Source organism: Bos taurus, chromosome 4 (assembly GCF_002263795.3).
Source record: "Bos taurus isolate L1 Dominette 01449 registration number 42190680 breed Hereford chromosome 4, ARS-UCD2.0, whole genome shotgun sequence".
In the NCBI taxonomy this organism is placed as follows: Eukaryota; Metazoa; Chordata; class Mammalia; order Artiodactyla; family Bovidae; genus Bos; species Bos taurus.
The window spans coordinates 22,407,359-22,429,920 of record NC_037331.1 but is presented as its reverse complement, the minus strand read 5'-3'; the positions used below and the strand labels follow the sequence as shown (position 1 = coordinate 22,429,920).

The 22,562-nt window shown below is 38.2% G+C and overlaps 1 protein-coding gene across 9 annotated transcripts in view; it reads left to right on the top strand.

Annotated features, from left to right (window-relative positions):
- Positions 1–22,562, top strand: part of DGKB (diacylglycerol kinase beta) — an 875,335-nt gene that overhangs the window by 832,372 nt on the left and 20,401 nt on the right. For all 9 annotated transcript variants that reach the window (XM_059885674.1, XM_059885677.1, XM_015468340.3 and 6 more), the window contains 2 exons: positions 1,961–2,081; positions 5,973–6,033. In XM_059885674.1, coding sequence (XP_059741657.1) covers positions 1,961–2,081; positions 5,973–6,033 — 182 coding nt within the window. The remainder of the gene's footprint in view (positions 1–1,960; positions 2,082–5,972; positions 6,034–22,562) is intronic.

Below are 22,562 nucleotides of genomic sequence, written 5' to 3'. Positions count from 1 at the left end.
TTAGAGCAGCAAGGTGAATGCTCTAAGATACTATGACTTGTTAGCCTTTGATTCAGTGGCTGGATAGTTGTGTCCACATGTGAAGAAATCTCCTGCTGCAGCTCGCGCTTAAAGTTTAAAAAACAATGGTTTTTAAAAGTCAGTTCAATTCAAAAAACGTACAGTGGATTGGTCACACAGTGTGTTTTCAGAGCTTAGATAAAATGTGCCGAAGATCATGGGCCTAACAAATTTTGAAGTTTCAAAGTGCTGTTTACCACACACATGAACAACACTGAAAATATATCATTCATCTCTCTGAACTTTGTGCTAAAATGGATTCACTAGTGGGAAATGAGGACTTTCTGTACAAAATGGAGTACATACAGCACACATATGCTGGTTTTGCTTCAAGTCCACGCTCAGCTATGACTAGTTATTACACGGTTAACTTGTATATCATATCTTACCTTATACCACTCTATGCCACCCCTCCAGCTCTTTTTGCTACTGAAAACAGTATTAAACAATTTATTTGCATTTGAAAACACATGGGATTACATGAAAATATCATGATAGAAAAGGACCATATATGTGCACCTAAAATTTTGCCTTCAAATCAAGGGTTCGGGCATTCTGAGCCAGCTAAGTGAGTGGAGGGGCTGTGTGCCACCGTTGTGCTCTGTAGGGTTTTACTGATACGACTACATCCTCTGCTACTCTGGAGAGTGAAAGTCTGCAGGTTGGAAAGGGACCTTGCAGCTCACGCAGACACCACTGTCACTCCCTCAATAAGAAATACTTCTATCAGTTTTAAAAGTATCTCTCTTTGGTATGGCTGATTTACCAAATATAACATTGTGATTACACCTCAGATTTTGGCTCTGTCACTTCCTCTTTATGTTAATATAAATAAATTGAATTAACTTCTCTGATTTTAAGTTTCTCTGTCTGTAAATTCTAATAATCGTATTTGTCTTAAATTGGTTTTGCGAGGGGAGCAAGTGACGTGATATGGAGCGAGTGATTAGGCAGTGACAGGTACTTTGGAAACACTCGACAAGCAGTACTTAATACAATTAACCTTTTTTTTTTTTTACTGTCCTCTGGTTAAAAAAAGAAAAAACACTGTATTAATATGGTGATAATTATCTAACCTACTCTAGAATTTGGTAGCATATTCTTTACCATCAGGAAAACATTTCTTTTTTCAAGGTCAAGAAAAACTCTGCACAAGTTTACCTATGACTGTGGCGTAAAGAACGTGCCTGCCAATCCAGGAGACATATAAGAGATGTGGGTTCAATCCCTAAGTTGGAAATATCCCTTGAAGGAGGGCATGGCAACTCACTCCAGTATTGTTGCCTGGAAAATCCCATGGACAGAGGAGTTTGGCAGGCTGTATAGTCCATAGGGTTGCAAAGAGTTGGATACAACTGACGCAACTTAACCCGCATGTGGACAAGCACTCAGTGATTTAATGCCTCAAGTCTTCTTATCTTTAAAATAAGAAACTTTAATCCCATGATCTCTAAGATCTTTTGTTTGAGTAATTCAACAAAATCACGTTTGACAGCATGTCCTCATACTTTATTTATAGTACTGAAATGTGTATTTGCTGCCAAATGTCTGATGTGGGGGGTATAAATGTCCCATATATACATGTGGAATAATGTTAAGTTTGTTGATGTTAAAGCTACTGGTATATTTTTTGGCATAATTTGGCTCAGAATCCTTTCTTCCCATTTTGTTGTAGAATAAGCTGACAGCACATCTTTCCCCACAGCACCTGTGGGGAAAGGGGAGCTTAAACTGAGAGTTTCAGAAGACAGACAGACCATCTTTTTGTTACTTTTAGTATAGTATCTCAGACAGAAGCTTTCTTTCTCAAGAAGCTTTTATTTTTCATTTCCATAATGTCTAATGGCATGGCATTGTATGCATATACACTATAATTTACAAGGCTTCTCTTTCCTTTCAGATCTGAGTGATCAGCTGCTGGAGGTGGTTGGCTTGGAAGGAGCCATGGAGATGGGGCAAATATACACAGGACTGAAAAGTGCTGGGCGGCGGCTGGCTCAGTGCTCCTCTGTTGTCATCAGGTAGCCCTTTCTCTGTAATTCAGAAAGGAGGTTGACATGTGAAAAGTGAAGTGAAAGTATTAGTCACTCAGTCATGTCTCACTCTTTCTGACCCCATCCGTGGTCTGTAGCCTGCCAGACTTCTCTGTGGATGGGATTCTCCAGGCAAGAATATATAGTGGGTGGCCATTCCCTTCTCAGGGGATCTTCCTGACCCAGGGATTCGATCCCCAGTCTCCCGCATTGCAGACGGATTCTTTACTGTCAAGCCATCAGAGATGGCATAACTACAAATTATTTAGATTAATGTTATATAAGATTTTGATAATGATTTCGTTTTATCTATACATTGTTATCAATGATTAATACCGATACATTTCAAAATAATAGAAATTGACAGAATTTATAAAGATTTGATTCACTGTTACTTACCATGTTCATTGGAATTTGATAATCTTTTGTTGAGACCATGGATACAATTCTAACATACAAATTCTATCTCCTCTAGTCTGGTACACACACGGTTGAATTTACAGAAGCATTGAAGTATCTACTAGGCAAACTACCCAATGAAAATGCTGTTAAGGCATCATTAACATACATTCTTTCATGAAGTCTACCATTGCTTCTATAAATTAAATAATTATTATGAAGTAAAATGTTATATGTATATTGCATTTAAATCTTTTGAAAACCCTTTTTCAAAATTATGCCTGTAAAACAAAAGTCTAATATTACACTAACATGAAACTACAGATTATAGCACAGATATAACTGATGTTATATTAACATATATGAAAGTTAATACTGGAAAATGTGAGATATCAAACACTTTTCCTCCACATTTGCAACATGCGATTGCATGAAAACAAGGAGGCTCATTTTGCTGTTGTTCTTATTCAGTCACACAGTCATGTCTGACTGTTTGCCACCCCATGGACTACAGCATACCAGGCTTCCCTGTCCTTCACTATCTCCCTGAGTTTGCTCAAACGCATATCCATTGAGTTGATGATGCATTCAACCATCTCATCCTCTGAGGCCCCTTCTCCTTTTGCCTTCTATCTTTCCCAGAATTAGGGTCTTTTCCAATGAGTGGCTTTTCACATCTGGTGGTCAAAGTACTGGAGCTTCACCTTTTACATCAGTCCTTCTAGTGAATATTCAGGGCTGATTTCTTTTTGAATTGACTGATTTGATCTCCTTGCAGTCCATGGGACTCTCAAGAGTCTTCTCCAATACCATATTTCAAAAGCATCAATTCTTCAGCGCTCAACCTTCTTTATGGTCCAACGCTCATCCATGCATGACTTCTGGAAAAAACAAACCTTTGACTATACAGACCGTTGCTGGCAGAGTGATATCTCTGCTTTTCTATATGCTGTTTAGGTTTGTCATAGCTTTTCTTCCAAGAAGCAAGCATATTAATTTCATGGCTGCAGTCATTGTCTGCAGTGATGCTGGAGCCCAAGAAAATAAAGTCTGTCACTGTTTCCATTTTTCCCCATCTTTTTGCCATGAAATAATGGGATTGGATGCCATGATCTTCGTTATTTGAATGTTGAGTTTTAAACCAGCTTTTTCACCGTGCTCTTTAATCTTCATCAAGGAGTCCTTTAGTTCCTCTTTGCTTCCTGCCATTAGGGTGGTGTCATCTGTATATCTGAGATTATTGATATTTCTTCTGGCAATCTTGATTCCAGCTTGTGCTTCATCCAGCCCAGCATTTCACATGATATACTCTGTATAGAAGTTGAATAAGCAGAGTGACAATACACAACCTTGACATACTGCTTTCCCAGTTTGGAACCAGTCTGTTGTTCCATGTCCAAGTCTAACTGTTGCTTCTTGACTTGCATATAGGTTTCTTGGAAGGCAGGTCAGGTGGTCTGGTATTCCCATCTCTTGAAGAATTTTCCACAGTTTGTTGTGATCCACACAGTCAAAGGCTTTAGTGTAGTCAATGAAGCAGATGTTTTTCTGGAATTCTCTTGCTTTTCCTATGAACAACGGATGTTGGCAATTTGATCTCTGGTTCTTCTGCCTTTTCTAAGTCCAGCTTGTATATCTGGAAGTTCTCAGTTCATATATTGCTGAAGCCTAGCTTGAAGGATTTTGAGCATTACGTTGCTAACATGAAATGAGTGTAATTGTGCTGTAGTTTGAACATTCTTTAGCATTGCCCTTCTTTGAGATTTAAATGAAAACTGACTTTTTCCAGTCCTGTGGTCACTGCTGAGTTTTCCAAATTTGCTGAGATATTGAGTGAAGCACTTTCACAGCATTATCTTTTGGGATTTGAAATAGGTCAACTGGAATTCTATCACCTCCACTAGCTTTGTTCGTAGTAATGCTTCCTAAGGCCCACTTGACGTTACACTCTAGGATATCAGGCTCTAGGTGAGTGACTACATCATTGTGATTATCCGAGTCATTAAGACCTTTCTTATACAGTTCTTCTGTGTATTTGTACCACCTCTTCTTAATGTCTCCTGGTTCTATTAGGGCCAGACTGTTTCTGTCATTTATTACACCCATCTTTGCATGAAATGTTCCCTTGGTATCTCTAATTTTCTTGAAGAGATCTCTAGTCTTCTATTGTTTTCCTCTATTTCTTTTCATTGTTCATTTAAGAAGGCTTTTTCACCTCTCCTTGCTGTTCTTTGGAACTCTGCATTCAGAGGGGTATATCTTTCTCTTTCTCCTTTGCCTTTTGCTTCTCTTCTTTTCTAAGCTATTGCTAAAATCTTCTAAGACAACTGCTTTGCCTTCTTGCTTTCCCCCCCACCCCGCTTTGGGATGATTTTGGTCACTGACTCCTATACAGTACTACGAACTTTCAACCATAGTTCTTCAGGCACTCTATCAGATCTAATCCCTTGAATGTATTTGTTACTTCCACTATATAATCATAAAGGATTTTCTTTAGGTCATACCTGAAGGGCCTACTGGTTTTCCCTAAACCCTGAATTTTGCAATGAGGAGTTCATGATCTGAGCCACAGTCAGTGCCCGATCTTGTTTTTACTGACTGTATAGAGCTTCTCCATCTTCAACTGGAAAGAATATAATCAGTCTGATTTTGGTATTGACCATATGGTGATATACATATGTAGAGTCATCTTTTATGTTGTTGAAAGGGTTAGCTCTTGGCAAAACTCTGTTAGGCCTTGCCCTACTTCATTTTGTACTCCAAGGACAAACGTGCCTGTTACTCTAGGTATCTCTTGACTTTCTACTTTTGCATTCCAGTCACCTACGATGAAAAGGACATCTCTTTTTGGTGTTAGTTCTAGGGGGTCTTATAGGTCTTCTTAGAACCACTTAGCTTCAGCTTCTTCAGCATTAGTGTTTGGGGCATAGACTTGGATTAGTGTAATGTTGAATGATTTGCCTTGGAAACAAACCAAGTAATTTGGATTGTGTCATTAACTATACACCCTACATTTGTCTTTTGTTATCCAGAATTTTTTGTGTATATCATCACATTTACCAGGAAGCACTTAACATATTTGTAACTAAGGTACAGGGTATTCATTGATAGTCAAGGTTTGTGCTCAGTCATATCCAGCTCTTTGTGATCTCATGGATTGTAGCCCACCAGTCTCCTCTGTCCATGTGGTTCTCCATGCAAGAATACTGGAGTAGGCCACCACCTTCTCCTCCAGGGAAATCTTCCTGGCCCAAGGATTGAACCTGCATCTCCTGAATTGGCAGGCAGATTCTTCACCATTGATCCTCCCGGGGAGCCCAAGTCAAGAGCTGAAGTTCCTTTTATAAAAGATTACTTGAGAACAGAACCCAGCTTTTACCATATTTGCATTCCCTGGTCTCACCATTTTATATGGGACATATAGTCTGCTGTATAAAGTATTTCTGTGCTAGACTTGGATTGTTTTTTTTTTTTCTCCAGGACCAGCAAGTCTCTGCCAATGCAGATTGATGGGGAACCATGGATGCAGACCCCATGCACTGTGAGTACAGAGTAATTAAAAGCTATGTCACTTTCCTGTTTGTTTCCCAGATATTATATCCTGCCATAGCTAACTAATCATATACTCCTATAAGTAAATAATCACAATACCTAAGCTTTGGACCTATCTCCAAGAGCCTTTTTTGCTTTGTTTTTTGTTTTTTTATATGACAGAGCCATTGCATTCAGGTTTTAGGCAATATATGCCTTTGGCAATGATTGAGAGTTGAATGCTTATGTTAGCCAAAGTGTAATCTTTAGATACCATAGTTATCTATATATAACCACATATAACCACAGTTATAAACTGTGAAACTAAACAAATTTGTTAAGGTTTCTCTTAACCTTTCTTGTAATTATTTCCAAATACCTTATAGGAAAAATATTTATGGGACCTTCAGACATGATTCTTCCTAAATGTATTACTCATCTCTTCTTTGCCTCCAATTGGAATTTGAGAGCTTCCTTATCTATAGAAAGACTGCATTATAGTGTCTTTATGTGAGATATTATTTAATTCAGACATTTAGACCTCACTAAATTTCATTTTTAAGTGAATATTACATTTCAATAATATGTTAGGTGCTAATCTTGGCACTAAAAATAGAACTCTGATCACATAATAAAACATTGGAGTAATAAGAACATGAAATAGAATGTATTCAATAATATAATTGTCCTCAAGGAACTTACATTCTGATAATAGGAGATTAAGTAAATTAATAAATCAATAAATATAGAGAAACATGCATAATGTAACTTTTGATTACAAGAGGTATGAAATATGATGAAGAGGAACTAAAGATGGAGTATGAAAAAGACTACTTTAGGTAAGTGTGTCTGGGAGGCCTTTTTCAAAGAAGGATCCAAAAGCTCAGTGTGTTAAACAGTAAGAGGGATGGTGTGACCAAAGTTTTAGATGTGGGGTGAGAGTGTAAGAGGCAAAGTAGAAAAGATGGGCAGGAGACAGAGTAGAAAAAAATGATGGTGAACAATTAACATCCGATTCAGAGTACAATAGGAAGCTGCTGAAGGCTTTACGCATCATCTGACTTACATTTTTAAAGTTCACCTTAACTGCTGTGTGGAGAATGGATTGTATTGAGTAGCAACTGGGACATAGGGTTCAACAAAGCGCTCTGAGCTTGGACAGCAATAGTGGCTAGGAAGTGGGTGGATTTGAGGTACATTCTGGGGGTGAAAGAAGGAGAATTTGTTAAAGAGTTCCCTTGGGATGAGGGATAGGAATGAGGGAAGGAGATGAACCATGGAGGTAGCTGCCATCTGAGAATGACAGTACCCTTTACTCTGCAGTAAATCTAGTAATTCTATAATAATGATGTAAGACAAACTTGCCAAAAAGTCTTTCGAGGACGGCAATTTCTTATGCCTTCTTGCATCTCTGTGCTTGATTCGAAGTATCTTTTAAGAAATTTCCTGTTCCTCCTTTTACCAGCATGTGTATATTTGCATCTTGTTTCTTATTCTTCACTCTCCCAGTGACCTTTACACCTTTACACTCACATGTATATTAAAGGTCCTGTTACTATTGTTGCCAGTGGTGGCAGTGATACACTGATTGTAGAGATCGGGATGGTGGTGGTCATGGTGGTGGTCATGGTGAAGCCTGCGGTGATGGTAGTTTGATGGTGTTGGTGCGAGTGCTGATGGCGGCCAGTGGTGGTCAAGGTGAACTGGCAGAGGTGCTATCAGTGTAGGCGGTGATCGTGGTCAGGATGCAGGATGGTAGTGGCAGTGGTAATAGCAGTATTCTTGTTTTAATGAAAGGTCACTGGTCTTCAGTCTGGGTCACAAAAGAATAAATGAAAGACAGAGAAACCAAACAGCTTCCATGAGTACCCTGCATTGTTGTGGACTCTTCTCGGAGAGAAGCGAGATTTAGTCCCTGTGCCATGTTTTAAATCAAGAAAGATTAATGGCAACAGTAATCTCTAACATTTATTAAGCTTGTAGTTTGTGTCACTTGACCTGTATTGACACTTTGAATTCTCCCAGAAAGCATATAATAAGCTTCATTTTATGGGTAAAACAGCTGAGGCAGACAAAGGTTAGTTTGCCTGATTCCACACATGCTAAGTGGCAGAGTAGAAGCTAAAATGCAGTTAGCCTGGCTCTACTGTCCGGCTCCGTCATGGCTGCTCCCCACCCTGGCTCTCCACCTGAGAGGGCCCCAGGCCATCCCCGTGGCCTGCCACACTACAGCATGACCTTTGCTATTAATAAATCATCTCTGCCTCTCCGCAGCCAACAGATGAAGTCTGTTATCTATTAAAATCTAATTAATATTTTATAATACATGTAGCATATTTCACACAAGCTTTTCTAATGACTCTTTTGTTAACTTTTCTCTCAAAGAATAACAAGATATTCATTTCAGCTATTAATTACCATGATCTAAACAATGGTTAAATTAGTAACAGGTTTTATATAATGTCTGCTTCAGTTTTCTGTCTGTGTAATTTCTCTTATTCATTTAAGACATTTATTGCAGTCTACACAGTGGGCCAAGAACTGTACTAGACTATGGCTCATTATTGTTATTTCACATTCTGGCATACCCTCTTTTTCCTAGAACCACATGGAAATCTGAACTTTAAATTTCATTTTAACTATAGAGAATATTTAGTATTCATAGCATTGGTATGGTTGGACCAAAGAGTGTTCTTTGCTTCACTTGAATAACACATTGTTCCTCTTACAGAACATCAAAATGATAGAATGTTCAAATTCTTTGCTGAATTTAAATATCCATAAGCTGATACTCAATTTATGAAGGGATTGCTCTAGATATAATTTTAGAGCATAGCAGAAGTTCTGCTTTTCTGTAAGCGAAATATTTAAAATAGAAAAGCAAATGACAAATAGGTCTTGATTCTTAAATCAATGAACACTTTTTAAAAACCAGAGTAATACAAATTCTGGAGATGGATGTGGTGATGGTTGCCCAATAGCATGAATGTACTTAGTGCAATTGAATTATATATTTTAAAATGATTACAGTGGTGAACTCTACATAACATATGTTGTACCACAATTAAAAAAAAAAGCAACTGAAAAAAATTAAGGTGATATTCACTTACAGATTTTACCAATTCTAAGTTCAACTATCAGGTCAGTGGGGGCGGGGGGCGGAAAGCAAGAGTTTAAAGCTATCTCTTCAAATGTATGCTTTGCAATTATTTTTTATGATTATCAACTTACTATAAAGTAGTCAACAGAAACTTGTTAGTTATGCCTGTGTTCAGTTTTGTAGGAGTCAATGAGTTAATGGAGAACAGATTTTAACCATTTAACAATTGTTGTTCAGTCGCCAAATCGTGTCAGACTCCTTGCGACCCCATGGACTGCAGCATGCCAGACTTCCCTGTCCCTTACCACCTCCCGGAGTTTGCCCAGGTTCATGTCTGTTGAATCAGTGATGCCATCCAACCATCTAATCTTCTGTTGCATAAGCATGACAAAGACACAGTTGATTCTAGAAGACATTATGTTGAAGCAGTTCATGAGGAGCCTTTCTTCAGGGTGGAGTCTAGAACTTAACTATGCTCCCCTTCCTATCTTCTTTCTTCCCAGTCCTTCTCCCTGAGGACTTGGAATATACTGACTTTGTTGTCAATATGTTCTCATTGTGGTAAGGAAAAAAAAGAATAGTTTCAATAGGAGAGAAGGGAGAGTAGTAATGTATGAGAGGTCATGCCCTAGGTCAGGTTTCATATTGGATCTGTACACCCAGCCCTCCCACCCCAATTTATTACAAGTGATGGGTGCCTAATTTAAGTTTCATTAAGTGAGGAGCAACCATACTAAGCCTTAAATTCAATGTAACCAAAATGGACTCTTCATGCACCTTCTTCCATCTCCTCCCCACTCACTATTAATGACTTCTCCTTAAGTTCCTGAATTCCTATCCTTCCTTTTACCACATTGAGCTAGTGGAGCTCAGTGTTTGTTTCCTAAGCTAGAAATATGAGAGTCATCCTATACTTCTCTTCACACCCTAAAATTCAGTATCTGTGCACACTTGATCAAGTGTCATATTTCTGGGTCTTTTCTTTTAATCCCTACCACCATTGTCCTAGATTTGGCCCATTTCATTTCTCTCTCTCATCAGGTACCTCATCAGTCTTTCCCCCTCTCCATTTTTTTTTTTCCTATTTAAATCCATCCTTAACTTTTCTACCAAAATGATCACTGCTGCTGCTGCTGCTAAGTCGCTTCAGTCGTGTCCGACTCTGTGTGACCCCATAGGTGGTAGCCCACCAGGCTCCCCCGTCCCTGGGATTCTCCAGGCAAGAATACTGGAGTGGGTTGCCATGTCCTTCTCCGATGCATGGAAGTGAAAAGTGAAAGTGAAGTTGCTCAGTCGTGTCCGACTCTTAGCGACCCCATGGACTGCAGCCTTCCAGGCTCCTCTGTCCACAGGATTTTCCAGGCAAGAGACTGGAGTGGGGTGCTATATACTAATCTCACCCTGGCACTCTTCTAATTAAAACATTTAATTACTTTCTATCTGATAAAATATAATTTGAATCAAGCTTCCTGTTTCATTGCAATCATCATTTACTTCTTTTTTATATTTTCATATACTTTGCTTTTGCCCAAATAAAATTTTCGTCTTCAGTTGAATTACACAACTCGTCTTTTGAGACTCGTTTCATGCTTCCACTCTTCCTTTTTTGAATATCAGCCCTCCCTTCATTCCATCTCATCTCTGATCCCTACTAGTCTAAAAACTCAGCCCCAGTGCTTTATGGCTTTATCAAAGAGCTACCTATGTTAAATTGAAATCATTGGGTTTTTGACTAGCTTCTTGGTAGACATAAGCTTACTGAGGTCTGGCACTATGATTTTGGTCACCTCTCTACCTCCAGAGAATAACACTGTGCCTCACACATCATTAGCTGCCAACACCATGCGTATTTTGAGTTTGTGTTCCTTAACTAATTCTTAGAGAAGTATAACAATTTTAAAAAATGCTTTCTACTAAATCTTTCACTGAACATAATATAGGTTGGCTAGCAATTCATTCTCATACGTTTCATATATACATACATGTAAAAGCTGGTAGGCTGCAGTCCATGGGGTCCCAAAGAGTCAGACATGACTGAGCAACTTCACTTTCACTTTTCACTTTCATGCACTGGAGAAGGAAATGGCAACCCACTCCAGTGTTCTTGCCTGGAGAATCCCAGGGACAGGGAGCCTGGCGGGCTGCCGTCTGTGGGGTCGCACAGAGTTGGACACGACTGAAGTGACTTAGCAGTAGCAGCAAAAGTTATTTTAAGTTATCTTTATTCATTACATTCTCAAAGCAAAGAATTTTGAATGTACCAGGAAGAAATACTTTCTTAACCTTAAAAGATTTAATCTGTTTCCTGATATAAGACAATTAAATTTCTTGGGCCACTTCCTTCTGTATTATCAATTATGTATTCATTTTACACATTGTATAGGCTGCGTTCTATTAATATGTTGAAATATTAATAGTCATATGTGAATTATTACTTGTGTTACTTTTATGAAAAGTGATGCCAAAGAGGTTGTAATGCAGTATCACTCTGGGCGCTTTGTGTATGATTAATTCAGAAAGGATGCCTGAAACTTTCTTCCATGTGGTAGAGGATGGGAAGGAAGTCAGGAACACATCATGAACTAAATGGTGAAATGACCACAGGTGAAATATGAAGGTGATAGCTGAAGTCAAGGCAACTTCTAGTGAAGGCGTTTACAAGTATTTTGGTCCTGTTTTGCCTATTTTAAATATACTCCTTTGTATGATGATTCTCAGGACTCTGACCCACTTGCCCAATCTCAGCCTCTAATATTAAATACCTTCAACACTCAACTCAGCCCTGACTCGGTAGTCAGGCAGTCCCTGCCAAGCCTGGTAGTCTTGCTGCGTGATCCCTAGTATTTGTGTGACACATACTTGCTCACTGAGTGCCCATGAACCAACTCCCTCCTTCAGTCCCCATTTCCACTGTGTGGGCCATTCTGTAAGATGCTGTTTTCTGGCTTGCATGCCAGTTTCCTTCTCTGGCTCTAGCATCTAATTGATTTAGACATTGGCTAGTTGCCTCGCCTTTGCCTGCCCCCTCTCTTAGGAAGGTTGGATCTTTTTCCTACAGCCCTAAACACTGAAGTTACTTGGAGTTTGTCTTCATTTTGACACTTGTTTTTGTAAAGAGAATATATTCAGAACAGTTTTAAAATGCAAACTCTTTAAAGGAGAAACAGAGTTTTGGGGCCTATTAAATTTTATTGATGTGCTTGTTGTAATTATTTAAAATAATCATAATTTTAAAGTGTTATTTTATCTGAAACCATTTGCTGAAATACAAATTAATCTCAGGACATTAAGAAAGAAAGCACAAATTTTATAAATGTAAGATTTTCCAGTTCCAGGAATTTAGTGATATGTAGATGAAGGCTAATTGAATTTCAAAATATTTAGATGTCATTAAGATGTTTGGAAGAAACCATAGTAATACTGTTTAACATTATTTAGCATCACTTACCAGTTTCTGTCCTGTATATTCATATTTTTATTTGATCCTCAAAACAACCCTAAGAAGTCAGTAAAGTTATTGTAACTCCTATGTGTGTGCTCAGTTGCTCAGTCATGTCCAACTCTTTGCAGCCCCATGGACTGTAGCCCACCAGGCTTCTCTGCCCATGGAATTTTCCAGGCAAGAATACTGAAATAGGTTGCCATTTCCTACTCCCGAGGATCTTCTTGACCTGTGGATCAAACCCATGTCTCCTGCACCTCTTGTATTGGCAGGAGGCTTCTTTACCAGTACACCACCTGGGAAACCATACCATATCATAAATTAAACAATTAAAACCTGAAACAGATAAGCCAACCACTTTGTTCAAGGCCACACAATTAGAGGCAGTCAGTGGGCTCTAATGCTTTTTCCCTTAATTATGAGGTTTTGCCGCCTCACTCAGTTGCTTGTATTAGTAGTCAATTACAGCTTATCGTTTATAACAGAATTCAGTTCTTTTTCACCTTGTTTACATTTTCCTCTTTGTTTAATACATTATTTAATGTATTAAATAGTGTAGCCAAAGCCATCCATCTGATTGCCAGAATTGCTACTGAGCAACATAATTATGATCATCCAACTTCCTGATCTCAAAGTTCACTGCCTCTTCATTTCTTACAGCATAGAGTTCAGTGTCCTTGTCACATCATTAAATCACTCTCCCAAGGCTTCCATCTGCCAACTATACTTCGTCAGGACCACTCTCCAAAGGCTTTCTATTCATACTGCTTAATTATGTACCTAAAATCTCCATCCCTTATTTTGTGGTTTAGAAATAGACACATTCTTCTTGCCTTCAAGCATGCTCACAGGGAATCTAGTTCCTTCTAACAGTTCTCTAGGACTCATTTAATCTTTCCTATGGTTTATTATTTTGCCTGAATTAATTATCCTGTGCTGTTGGGATATGTATATTTTTATATGTTACTTTAAAATCTTTCTGGAAAGCAATAGAATATAAATGCACATATACCAAAAATAAAATAAGATCTCTTCCTTCAATGGCAAGCTTAGCATCAATTTTCTAATGAAACCTTTTAAACTCCGTATCTATCTGAAATAAACTGATTCTTTGCACTCCTGTGACTCTCTATTGATATTTTCTATTGATATTGTCCAGCTCTTCTGACTTAATTGTAAGCATTTTATGATTTCACCTTCACTTCCTCCTCATACCTCACTCACATAATATGGTTTCTGATGCAAAGTCCATATTTGAATTATTGCTCTGCAATATGTAATGCATCATTTTTCCAAGGCTGCTTTCAAGAATTTTTTTTCCTTTGTCTTGACTCTTCAGTGTTTTGATTTTGATGAGTCTGGTCATGGATTTCTTTGAACTTATTCTTGTTTTGGTTTCTCTGAACTTCATGAATCTGCAGGTTTATGTCTTTGGCCACATTGGGAAGTTTTCAATCATTATTTCTTCAAATATTGACTTAAGCCCACAGTCTTTCTCCTTTCCTTCTAAACCCTGATGACATGTTTTAGATATTTATATAGTATCTCAATATCTGAGCCTTAGTTAATTTTTTCCTTCCTCTTTGTTCTTTCTATTCCTCATACTAGATAATATCTATTCACCTATATTCAAGCTCACTGACTTTTTCCTCCCTTATCTCCATACTGTTCTTGAGCCCATGCAGTTAACTTTTATTTTGGTCATTGATTTTTTTTCTATTGAAAATTCAGTTCTCTATGTTAGGCTTCATAAGGTCAAATCTATGCATATACTCCTCAGGGGAAAATTCAGGGGATCATATACAACTTTAACAGATAGTCTTTTTGAGGTCCTCTCCACTCCAGGATCTCCTTGATGGTTTTTGACTCCCAGGGCTCCTCTGATTATAAATACAAGGCTTTCGTTTCTCTGCATTGCCATGTACTTCTTCATAGCTCCTGCCTCCAGGGCCCTGTAGTAAGGGGATAAAGAGAGAAAAAATCAGTAGATATTTGCCCATGATTTGAGGATCATAGTTTCATGGACCAGGGAGAGCGTCACTGGAGCTGTAGGCACCTCCCACTGCTATGGAATTCCCAGGTGACTGGGGTCGGAGAGATTGAGGCGGCGAGGGGAGGGGCGAAATGAAGCAAGATACCTCTCTCACCCGCTCTGACCTCTCCCGACAGGTCATTCATTTCCTACCCCTTGAACCAGAAACACAGGGATTTTGGATGGAGCTCTCCATCTGTACTTGTTGTACAGTTCCAAGTGTTAAGCCACATTTAACTCCAGACTGATAAATATGAGAGGGGAGGAAAAAAACAGGAAGATGTCACTGGTTCAGGGACACGCCCTGCTCTGGTTTCCTTCCCCAGTCTACCTACTGTTGCTTGCTTCTCAGCAGTCCATGCTTAGCTGTGCCGTGCGTTCTGTGCAGGGTGTGTAGTTGCCTTCAGTGGGACAGTCACGGAATGTGCTTACTTCTTTTTTGACTAGAACAGAAAACACCACCCCTCTCCTTAGATTTTGTATTTGGCTGTATTGAGCTCTGCATGAATAGTCCCCATAAAATTGGTATATTATTAGCCAGAAGTACCTATCTGCCAACTTCAGATTTCACAGTATATTCCCCACTTACATGTATTTTACAAAAATTCTAAATAAATCTCAGTTCAGTTCAGTCGCTCAGTCGTGTCCGACTCCTTGCAACCCCAGGAATTGCAGCACGCCAGGCCTCCCTGTCCATCACCAACTCCCGGAGTTGGTGATGGACACTCACTCAGACTCATGTCCATCGAGTCAGTGATGCCATCCAGCCATCTCATCCTCTGTCGTCCCTTTCTCCTCCTGCCCCCAATCCCTCCCAGCATCACAGTCTTTTCCAACGAGTCAACTCTTCACATGAGAGCTTCAGCATAATTCCTTCCAAAGAAATCCCAGGGCTGATCTCCTTCAGAAAGGACTGGTTGGATCTCCTTGCAGTCCAAGGGACTCTCAAGAGTCTTCTCCAACACCACAGTTCAAAAGCATCAATTCTTTGGTGCTCAGCCTTCTTCACAGTCCAACTCTCACATCCACACATGACCACTGGAAAAACCATAGCCTTGACTAGACGGACCTTTGCTGGCAAAGTAATGTCTCTGCTTTTCAATATGCTGTCTAGGTTGGTCATAAATCTCAGAAGTGCTCTAAACCTTGAATCATAAATATTATTCTTTATGAGAAAACTTCTTCAATTTTCTTCCATTCCTGTGTCCTGCATTTAAGCAGAGATCACATTTACCTTGTCACTTGAGTAAAAGTAATCAACCAAAAAGACAGATTTTCTACCCTCCCATACAAATAAAGGTAAGTTTTAGGTATTTGTCTAGACAGTAATGATGTGGATGACCATATGAGGGTTTTTTTTTTTTTTTTTAGATTACTTCATGTGTAGGTAAACATGTTTTATAGACTGTTGCAAGTAAGTTATGTGATTTTATGGGAGGGTTTTAGACTGTGGCAGTGAGGTTAGGTGAATGTTTGAGGTCATGAAGTAAAGAATTATAAAACTGGGACTATTTCTTATTTTTTCTAGTCTCATCATCAGTTCATTGGGCTTATTTGCCTAAGGATAAAAGTTCAAAGAGGAGAAAATAGAAGGCCTCTGAAATTTTTGTAATGCACAGTAGTGGGTAAAGGAGTGCAGGTGTAAAACAAAGAGCCAGGCGGTGAGATTTTCTCAGGCAGCTTCTGACCACTGCAAACCAAGCAGAGGGCACCTACATAGAGAAGCAAATTGCATAGTTTTAAGAAGAGAGATTGTTTTAATGGCCCTTTCAGCCCACTTGTAAAGTTGAATATCATGAAAATCCTTTCTGCTTGGGGATACCATTTAAATGAGAATTTCATGTGATATTATATTAGAAAATACAATACTATCAGGTGGATTGTTTTTGTTCAGTTGCTAAGTCATGTACCCCATGGACTGCCAGGCTCCTCTGTTCTCTGCTGTCTCCCGGAGTTTACTCAAACTCATGCCCTTTGAGTGGGTGAGGCTATACAGCCATCTCTTCCTTTGCCACCTCCTTTTCCTTTTGCCTTCAGTTTTTTCCAGCATCAGGGTCTTTTCCAACGAGTCGGCTCTTCTTGTCAACTGACCAAAGTATTGGAGCTTCAGTATCACTCCTTCCAATGAATATCCAGGGTTGATTTCCTTTAGAAGTGTCTGGTTTGATATCCTTACTGTCCAAGGGGCTCTCGAGAGTCTTCTGCAACACCACAGTTCAAAAGCATACATTCTTCAGTACTTAGCCTTCTTTATGGTCCAACTTTCACATCCATATATGAGTACTGGAAAAACCATAGCTTTGACTAGACGAACCTTTGTTGGCAAAGTGATGTCTCTACTTTTTAATATTCTGTCTAGGTCTGTCATAGCTTTCCTTCCAAGGAGCAAGTGTCTTTTAATTTCATGGCTCTAGTCACCATCTGCAGTGATGTTGGAGCCAAAAAATATCAAGTCTGTCACTGTTTCCACTGTTTCCCCATCTATTTGCCATGAAGTGATGAGACTGGATGCCATGATCTGCATTTTTTGAACGTTGAGTTTTAAGCCAGCTTTTTCACTCTCCTCTTTCACCTTCATCAAGAGGCTATTTAGTTCCTCTTCGCTCTCTGCCATTAGAGTGGTGTCATCTGCATATCTGTAGCTGTTGATGTTTCTCCTGGCAATCTTGACTCCAGCTTGTAAGTTGTCTAGCCCGACATTTCACATGATATACTATGCATAGAAGTTGAATAAGCATGGTGACAATATACAGCTTTGACATACTCCTTTCCCAGTTTGGAACCAGTTCCATGTTGGATTCTAACTGTTGTTTCTTGACCTGCATACAGGTTTCTCAGGAGGCAGGTAAGATGGTCTGTTACTCCTATCTTTTTAAGAATTTTCCAGTTTGTTGTGGTCCACACAGTCAAAGGCTTTAGTATAGATGTCTTTCTGGAATTCCCTTGTTTTCTCCAAGATTCAGTAGATGTTGGCAATTTGACCTCTAATTCCTGTGCCTTTCCTAAACTCAACTTGTACATCTGGAAGTTCTTGGTTCATGTATTGCTAAGGCCTAGCTTGAAGGATTTTGAGCATAACCTTGCTAGCATGTGCAATGAGTGCAATTGTATGGTAGTTTGAACATTCTTTGCCACTGTCTTTCTTTGATATTGGATCACTTGTTTCCATTGTTTATGTGCTTAGACCTCTCTCTGGATTACCAAAGATATAATAAATATTTTTAAAGGCAAATCATGACCAGAAGCTACTAAAGTCTAAATATAAACAGTCCATGAAAAGATTTATGGGGAGAATGGGGCAAATTTGAGAGACTGGCATCCATAACTAAGTCCACTTCTCTAGCCCATTTGCAGAAATTCAAAGTAGTCTGAGGTTAAAAATATTTTTCATTCCTTGAAAATAGTGTTTTATGTTATTTTCATAAGGAGGGGAGGAAAAAGTTGCTTAGAAATAGTATAGCAAAATACCTGTATCCCAATGGGTAGAAAACAGAAATAAAAACCAGAATCTGGGGTTTCATATTTGTTGTATTGGTGACCTCTGGACTTCAGAGAATTGCTTACTTGTGGAACTGGTTCTTTATTACTAAAACCAGCTGCCTACAAATTATGACAGTACTGGAGGGTTGTTGAAAATTAGTTTGTATCTCATTTGTCAACACTAAAAAAGTATTATTTTCTAGTGTTTATTAGTTTTGTTATAACCAATAATACACATGGATTTTATTCTTTTTCAGTGTTTAGACTAACTTCCTTGTTATTCTGAGTCATACAGGGAGAGAAAATAGTTAAACTCATGGTATTTTGTGTTGGGATAGTATTTGACATCTTTTTGAGATTTAGCCAAGGTGTTAATAGAAAATATAGCAGTGATTTTTACTGTTTTCCTGTAATCATTTACAGATAAACTCATATTGGAAAGGATATCACTTCACCATAATATTTAGCATCTTTAGTAATTATATAAAAGGAAAATTATATTCAAAGTCATGCAGAATAGAGTAGTGCATGAAAATGCAGATCGCCTAACTCTTGAATCTCCCAAGACCCTTGCATTGTCTATTAGATTGAAATAATATTAAATAATAGTTGTGGCACCCCACTCCAGTACTCTTGCCTGGAAAATCCCATGGACGGAGGAGCCTCGTAGGCTGTATGTAGTCCATGGGGTCGTGAAGAGTCGGACGCGACTAAGCGACTTCCCTTTCACTTTTCACTTTCATGCATTGGAGAAGGAAATGGCAACCCACTCCAGTGTTCTTGCCTGGAGAATCCCAGGGACGGGGGAGCCTGGTGGGCTGCCGTCTATGGGGTCGCACAGAGTCGGACACAACTAAAGTGACTTAGCAGCAGCAATGCATCAGGTTGACTTCCTGGGAAGTTTTATTTTGAAAATTTGATAAGAAAATTAGTTTCTCATTCAAAGTTACCCAGCTATTGTAACTTGACACTTGCTGCCTTAGCAGATACACCATTTTTAAGGAATCTTAAGTGGTTCTAATGGGCTTACTTTAGAAAAGGGAAAAAGTAGACAAGGTTATGTGTATTTTTGGTGCTAAAAGGAAAGAGGTAACCCATAAACTATCAGTAGGAAAATTGTTAATAGGTGGGTGTACACCTGAAAATTACTATTTACTTAATATTTAAACATAAAATAAGGATGAACCTTAAGATTCTTCATTTGTTATGGGTATAAATCTTGGCATTTTGAGGAAAAGAAAATTAGCTATTAATAACAGTCTTCTGTCATCTTGAGACACAGTTGGATAATCAGGTGGCTGTTCTTGTGGGTATACTTTTTAAGGTATGAGTGGTAGTAAGACTCTAAAAGCAGTTAAATAAAACATAAACTAAAAGCATCCTTTTACCTAAAACTTCACTGGTAAATGATCTTGCATAGATTTACATTTCTAAGCCTCTTTTCCCCCCCAAAGACTAGCATGTTAGTGTTTAGTGGCATTATTTTGTGTGTTCCCCTGTTACTTATGCATTAATTAGTTTTGTTTACCTGTGCATAATTTTTCCCTAATTTCACAACAGTTGTTGTTTTTGTAATTGACAATGCAATTTACTGCATGTATGCTTTCTGGCCTGCAAACAAAGATGTTAAGGTGTAGAGCACCAACCTCTTCATCTTAGATTGGTTAAAAAAAAAAAAAAGATTGGTTGTGACTAATTTCCAATTAATTTGCGGTAGTTACAGGGAACAAAACAATTGCACCTACTAATTAAAATTTAAAATATTCCAAAGTGTCATCTTTAGGTGTCTGTGGAATATATAATTTCCATTTTGGTTCATTGCTGGATCTGTAACATCCGTGAGCTTGACAGCTCTATTAATTTAAAGTCTCAGTAATACCTATTAGTACAAAACATGAAAAAACTACCATTAATCATTTATTTTAATTTTGCAGCTCTGTCATTTTCTCAGTATGTTTTAAAATTATGATGACACCATAATGTGCACAAATCGACCTGGGTGAAGGGAAAACAGATCGCTCTACTTAGGAGAGATACTGAAGTACATTGTTAGAGCTTAATTGATGCCAAACTGATTAGATTTGCTTGCATTTTGCACAAAATTATTTTAAACATATTTAAGCACATATAAATATTTTAAACATGTTTAAATATTTTAAACATTAAAAATATTTTAAACATTTTCTTCCTGAATTGTATTTTAAAAATGATCCCAAACGAGTTATGTTTACAATTAGACTTACACCTTTTTATAGTTCTTTAATACATTCTACTTAAATATTGTTAAATAAACCCACATTGTTCTTTTATTCTTCATTTTGAAACCTGAATTAATCTACACTGTTTCAATTTAGAAAAGTTCATTTCTGCTTAGCTCGAAGATAATAGTATCTTTCATAGATATGTTCTTGGATAGGAACTCCAAACCCAAAGTGGACACAAATGTCCAAAGACATGAAAGGGCAGAAATTGAGATAAGAAATATATATGTACATAATACCTTATGCATTTGTATTGATGTGATCTGGGACTGTTGAACATGCTAAAAGTGATGGAATTATATGCACTCAACAGAATTTTGTCATTAGCTTTCTAAAGGACCAGTAGATATTTATATTTAAATCTGGTTCAAAATTAAATATATTTCTGTAGAATGGGTAAAGTTAGTAAGTCTCTTAATTGATGGGCATTGTTGTACCAATAAATAAGTTTGATTTTTTTCTTTCCAAAGCAGTCAGAGATCTCTTTTTTGGATACAAACTATAGCTTCATTAGGCCTAAACCTGATCTTTCTCCCTTGTGAAAGACTTTATCTAGTTCTTCATTTCTTCTGATTTTGTGCATTAAAAATTAGAAACTATGGCTAACATATTCTAAACTTTTCCTCAAAATGTAACATACAGTATTGCTAAAAGTTTTCAAGAGTAAACCTTCTTTATCCATGAACAGGGCACAGTATTTCATAGAAATAGTCCCAAGATGGGTTACTAATTTCGAATAAAAATTTTAATTAAAAACTTAATAAAATACACTGAATAAAATTTAATCATTCATTGTTTTTATTTCCTTGAATAGTCAGAACACAGTTGCACATGTCTTATTTGAGGAGATTTTTTAAAAAGAGAGGATTTTAAAATATTACACACATCAGATCAGATCAGATCAGTTGCTCAGTCGTGTCCGACTCTTTGCGGCCCCATGAATCGCAGCACGCCAGGCCTCCCTGTCCATCACCAACTCCCAGAGTTCACTCAAACTCATGTCCATCGAGTCAGGGATGCCATCCAGCCATCTCATCCTCCGTCGTCCCCTTCTCCTCCTGCCCCTAATCCCTCCCAGAATCACAGTCTTTTCCAATGAGTCAACTCTTCGCGTGAGGTGGCCAAAGTACTGGAGTTTTAGCTTTAGCATCATTCCTTCCAAAGAAACCCCAGGGCTGATCTCCTTCAGAATGGACTGGTTGGATCTCCTTGCAGTCCAAGGGGCTCTCAAGAGTCTTCTCCAACACCACAGTTCAAAAGCATCAATTCTTCGGCGCTCAGCCTTCTTCACAGTCCAACTCTCACATCCATACATGACCACAGGAAAAACCATAACCTTGACTAGACGGACCTTTGTTGGCAAAGTAATGTCAAATTCATGTGACTTCTTGTATTTGCTTTATTGTAGTAGTAGGGAACAAAACTTGCAATATCTCCTAGGTATGTCTGTACCACACAGTTTCATTCCCTACTACTACAATAAAGCAAATACAATAAGTCACATGAATTTTTTTTTTTTTTTTTGGTTTCCTAGTGCTTGTATGTTACGTTTACCATGTACTGTAGTCTATTAAATGTATGGTAGCACTTTTCTAAAATAGAAAGTGTAAACCTAAATTTAAAAAAAAACACGCAACTTACATTTGATCCTTCAGTGAGTCATAATTTTTTTGCTAGAGAAGGGTCTTACCTGGTTGTTGACATCTGCTAACTGATCAGGGTGGTGGCTGCTGAAGATTGGGTGGTTGTAGCAGTTTCTTAAAATAAGACAACAATGAAGTTTGCTGCATCGATTCTTCCTTTCCCCAGTCAATTCCTCTGTAGCATCAGTGCTGTTTGACAGCATTTTACCTACAAGAGAACTCGTTTCAAAACTGGGGTCAGTCCTCTCAAACCCTGCCACTGCTTTATCAACTAAATTTATGTAATCTTCTGAGCCCTTTGTTGTCATTTCAATGCTCTTTACACAATATCCAGCAGGAGTAGATTCCATCTCATGAAACTACTTTTTTTGCCCATCCACAAAAGCACCTCCTCATATGTGGAATTTTTATCGTGAGATTACAGCAGTTCAGTCATATCTTCAGGTTCCACTTCTAATTCTTGTTCTCTTATTATTTTCACCACATCTATAGTTACTTCCTCCACTGATGTCTTGAACCCCTTAAAGTCATACATGAGGGTTGAATCAACTTCTTTCAGACTCCTGCAGTGCTGATATTTT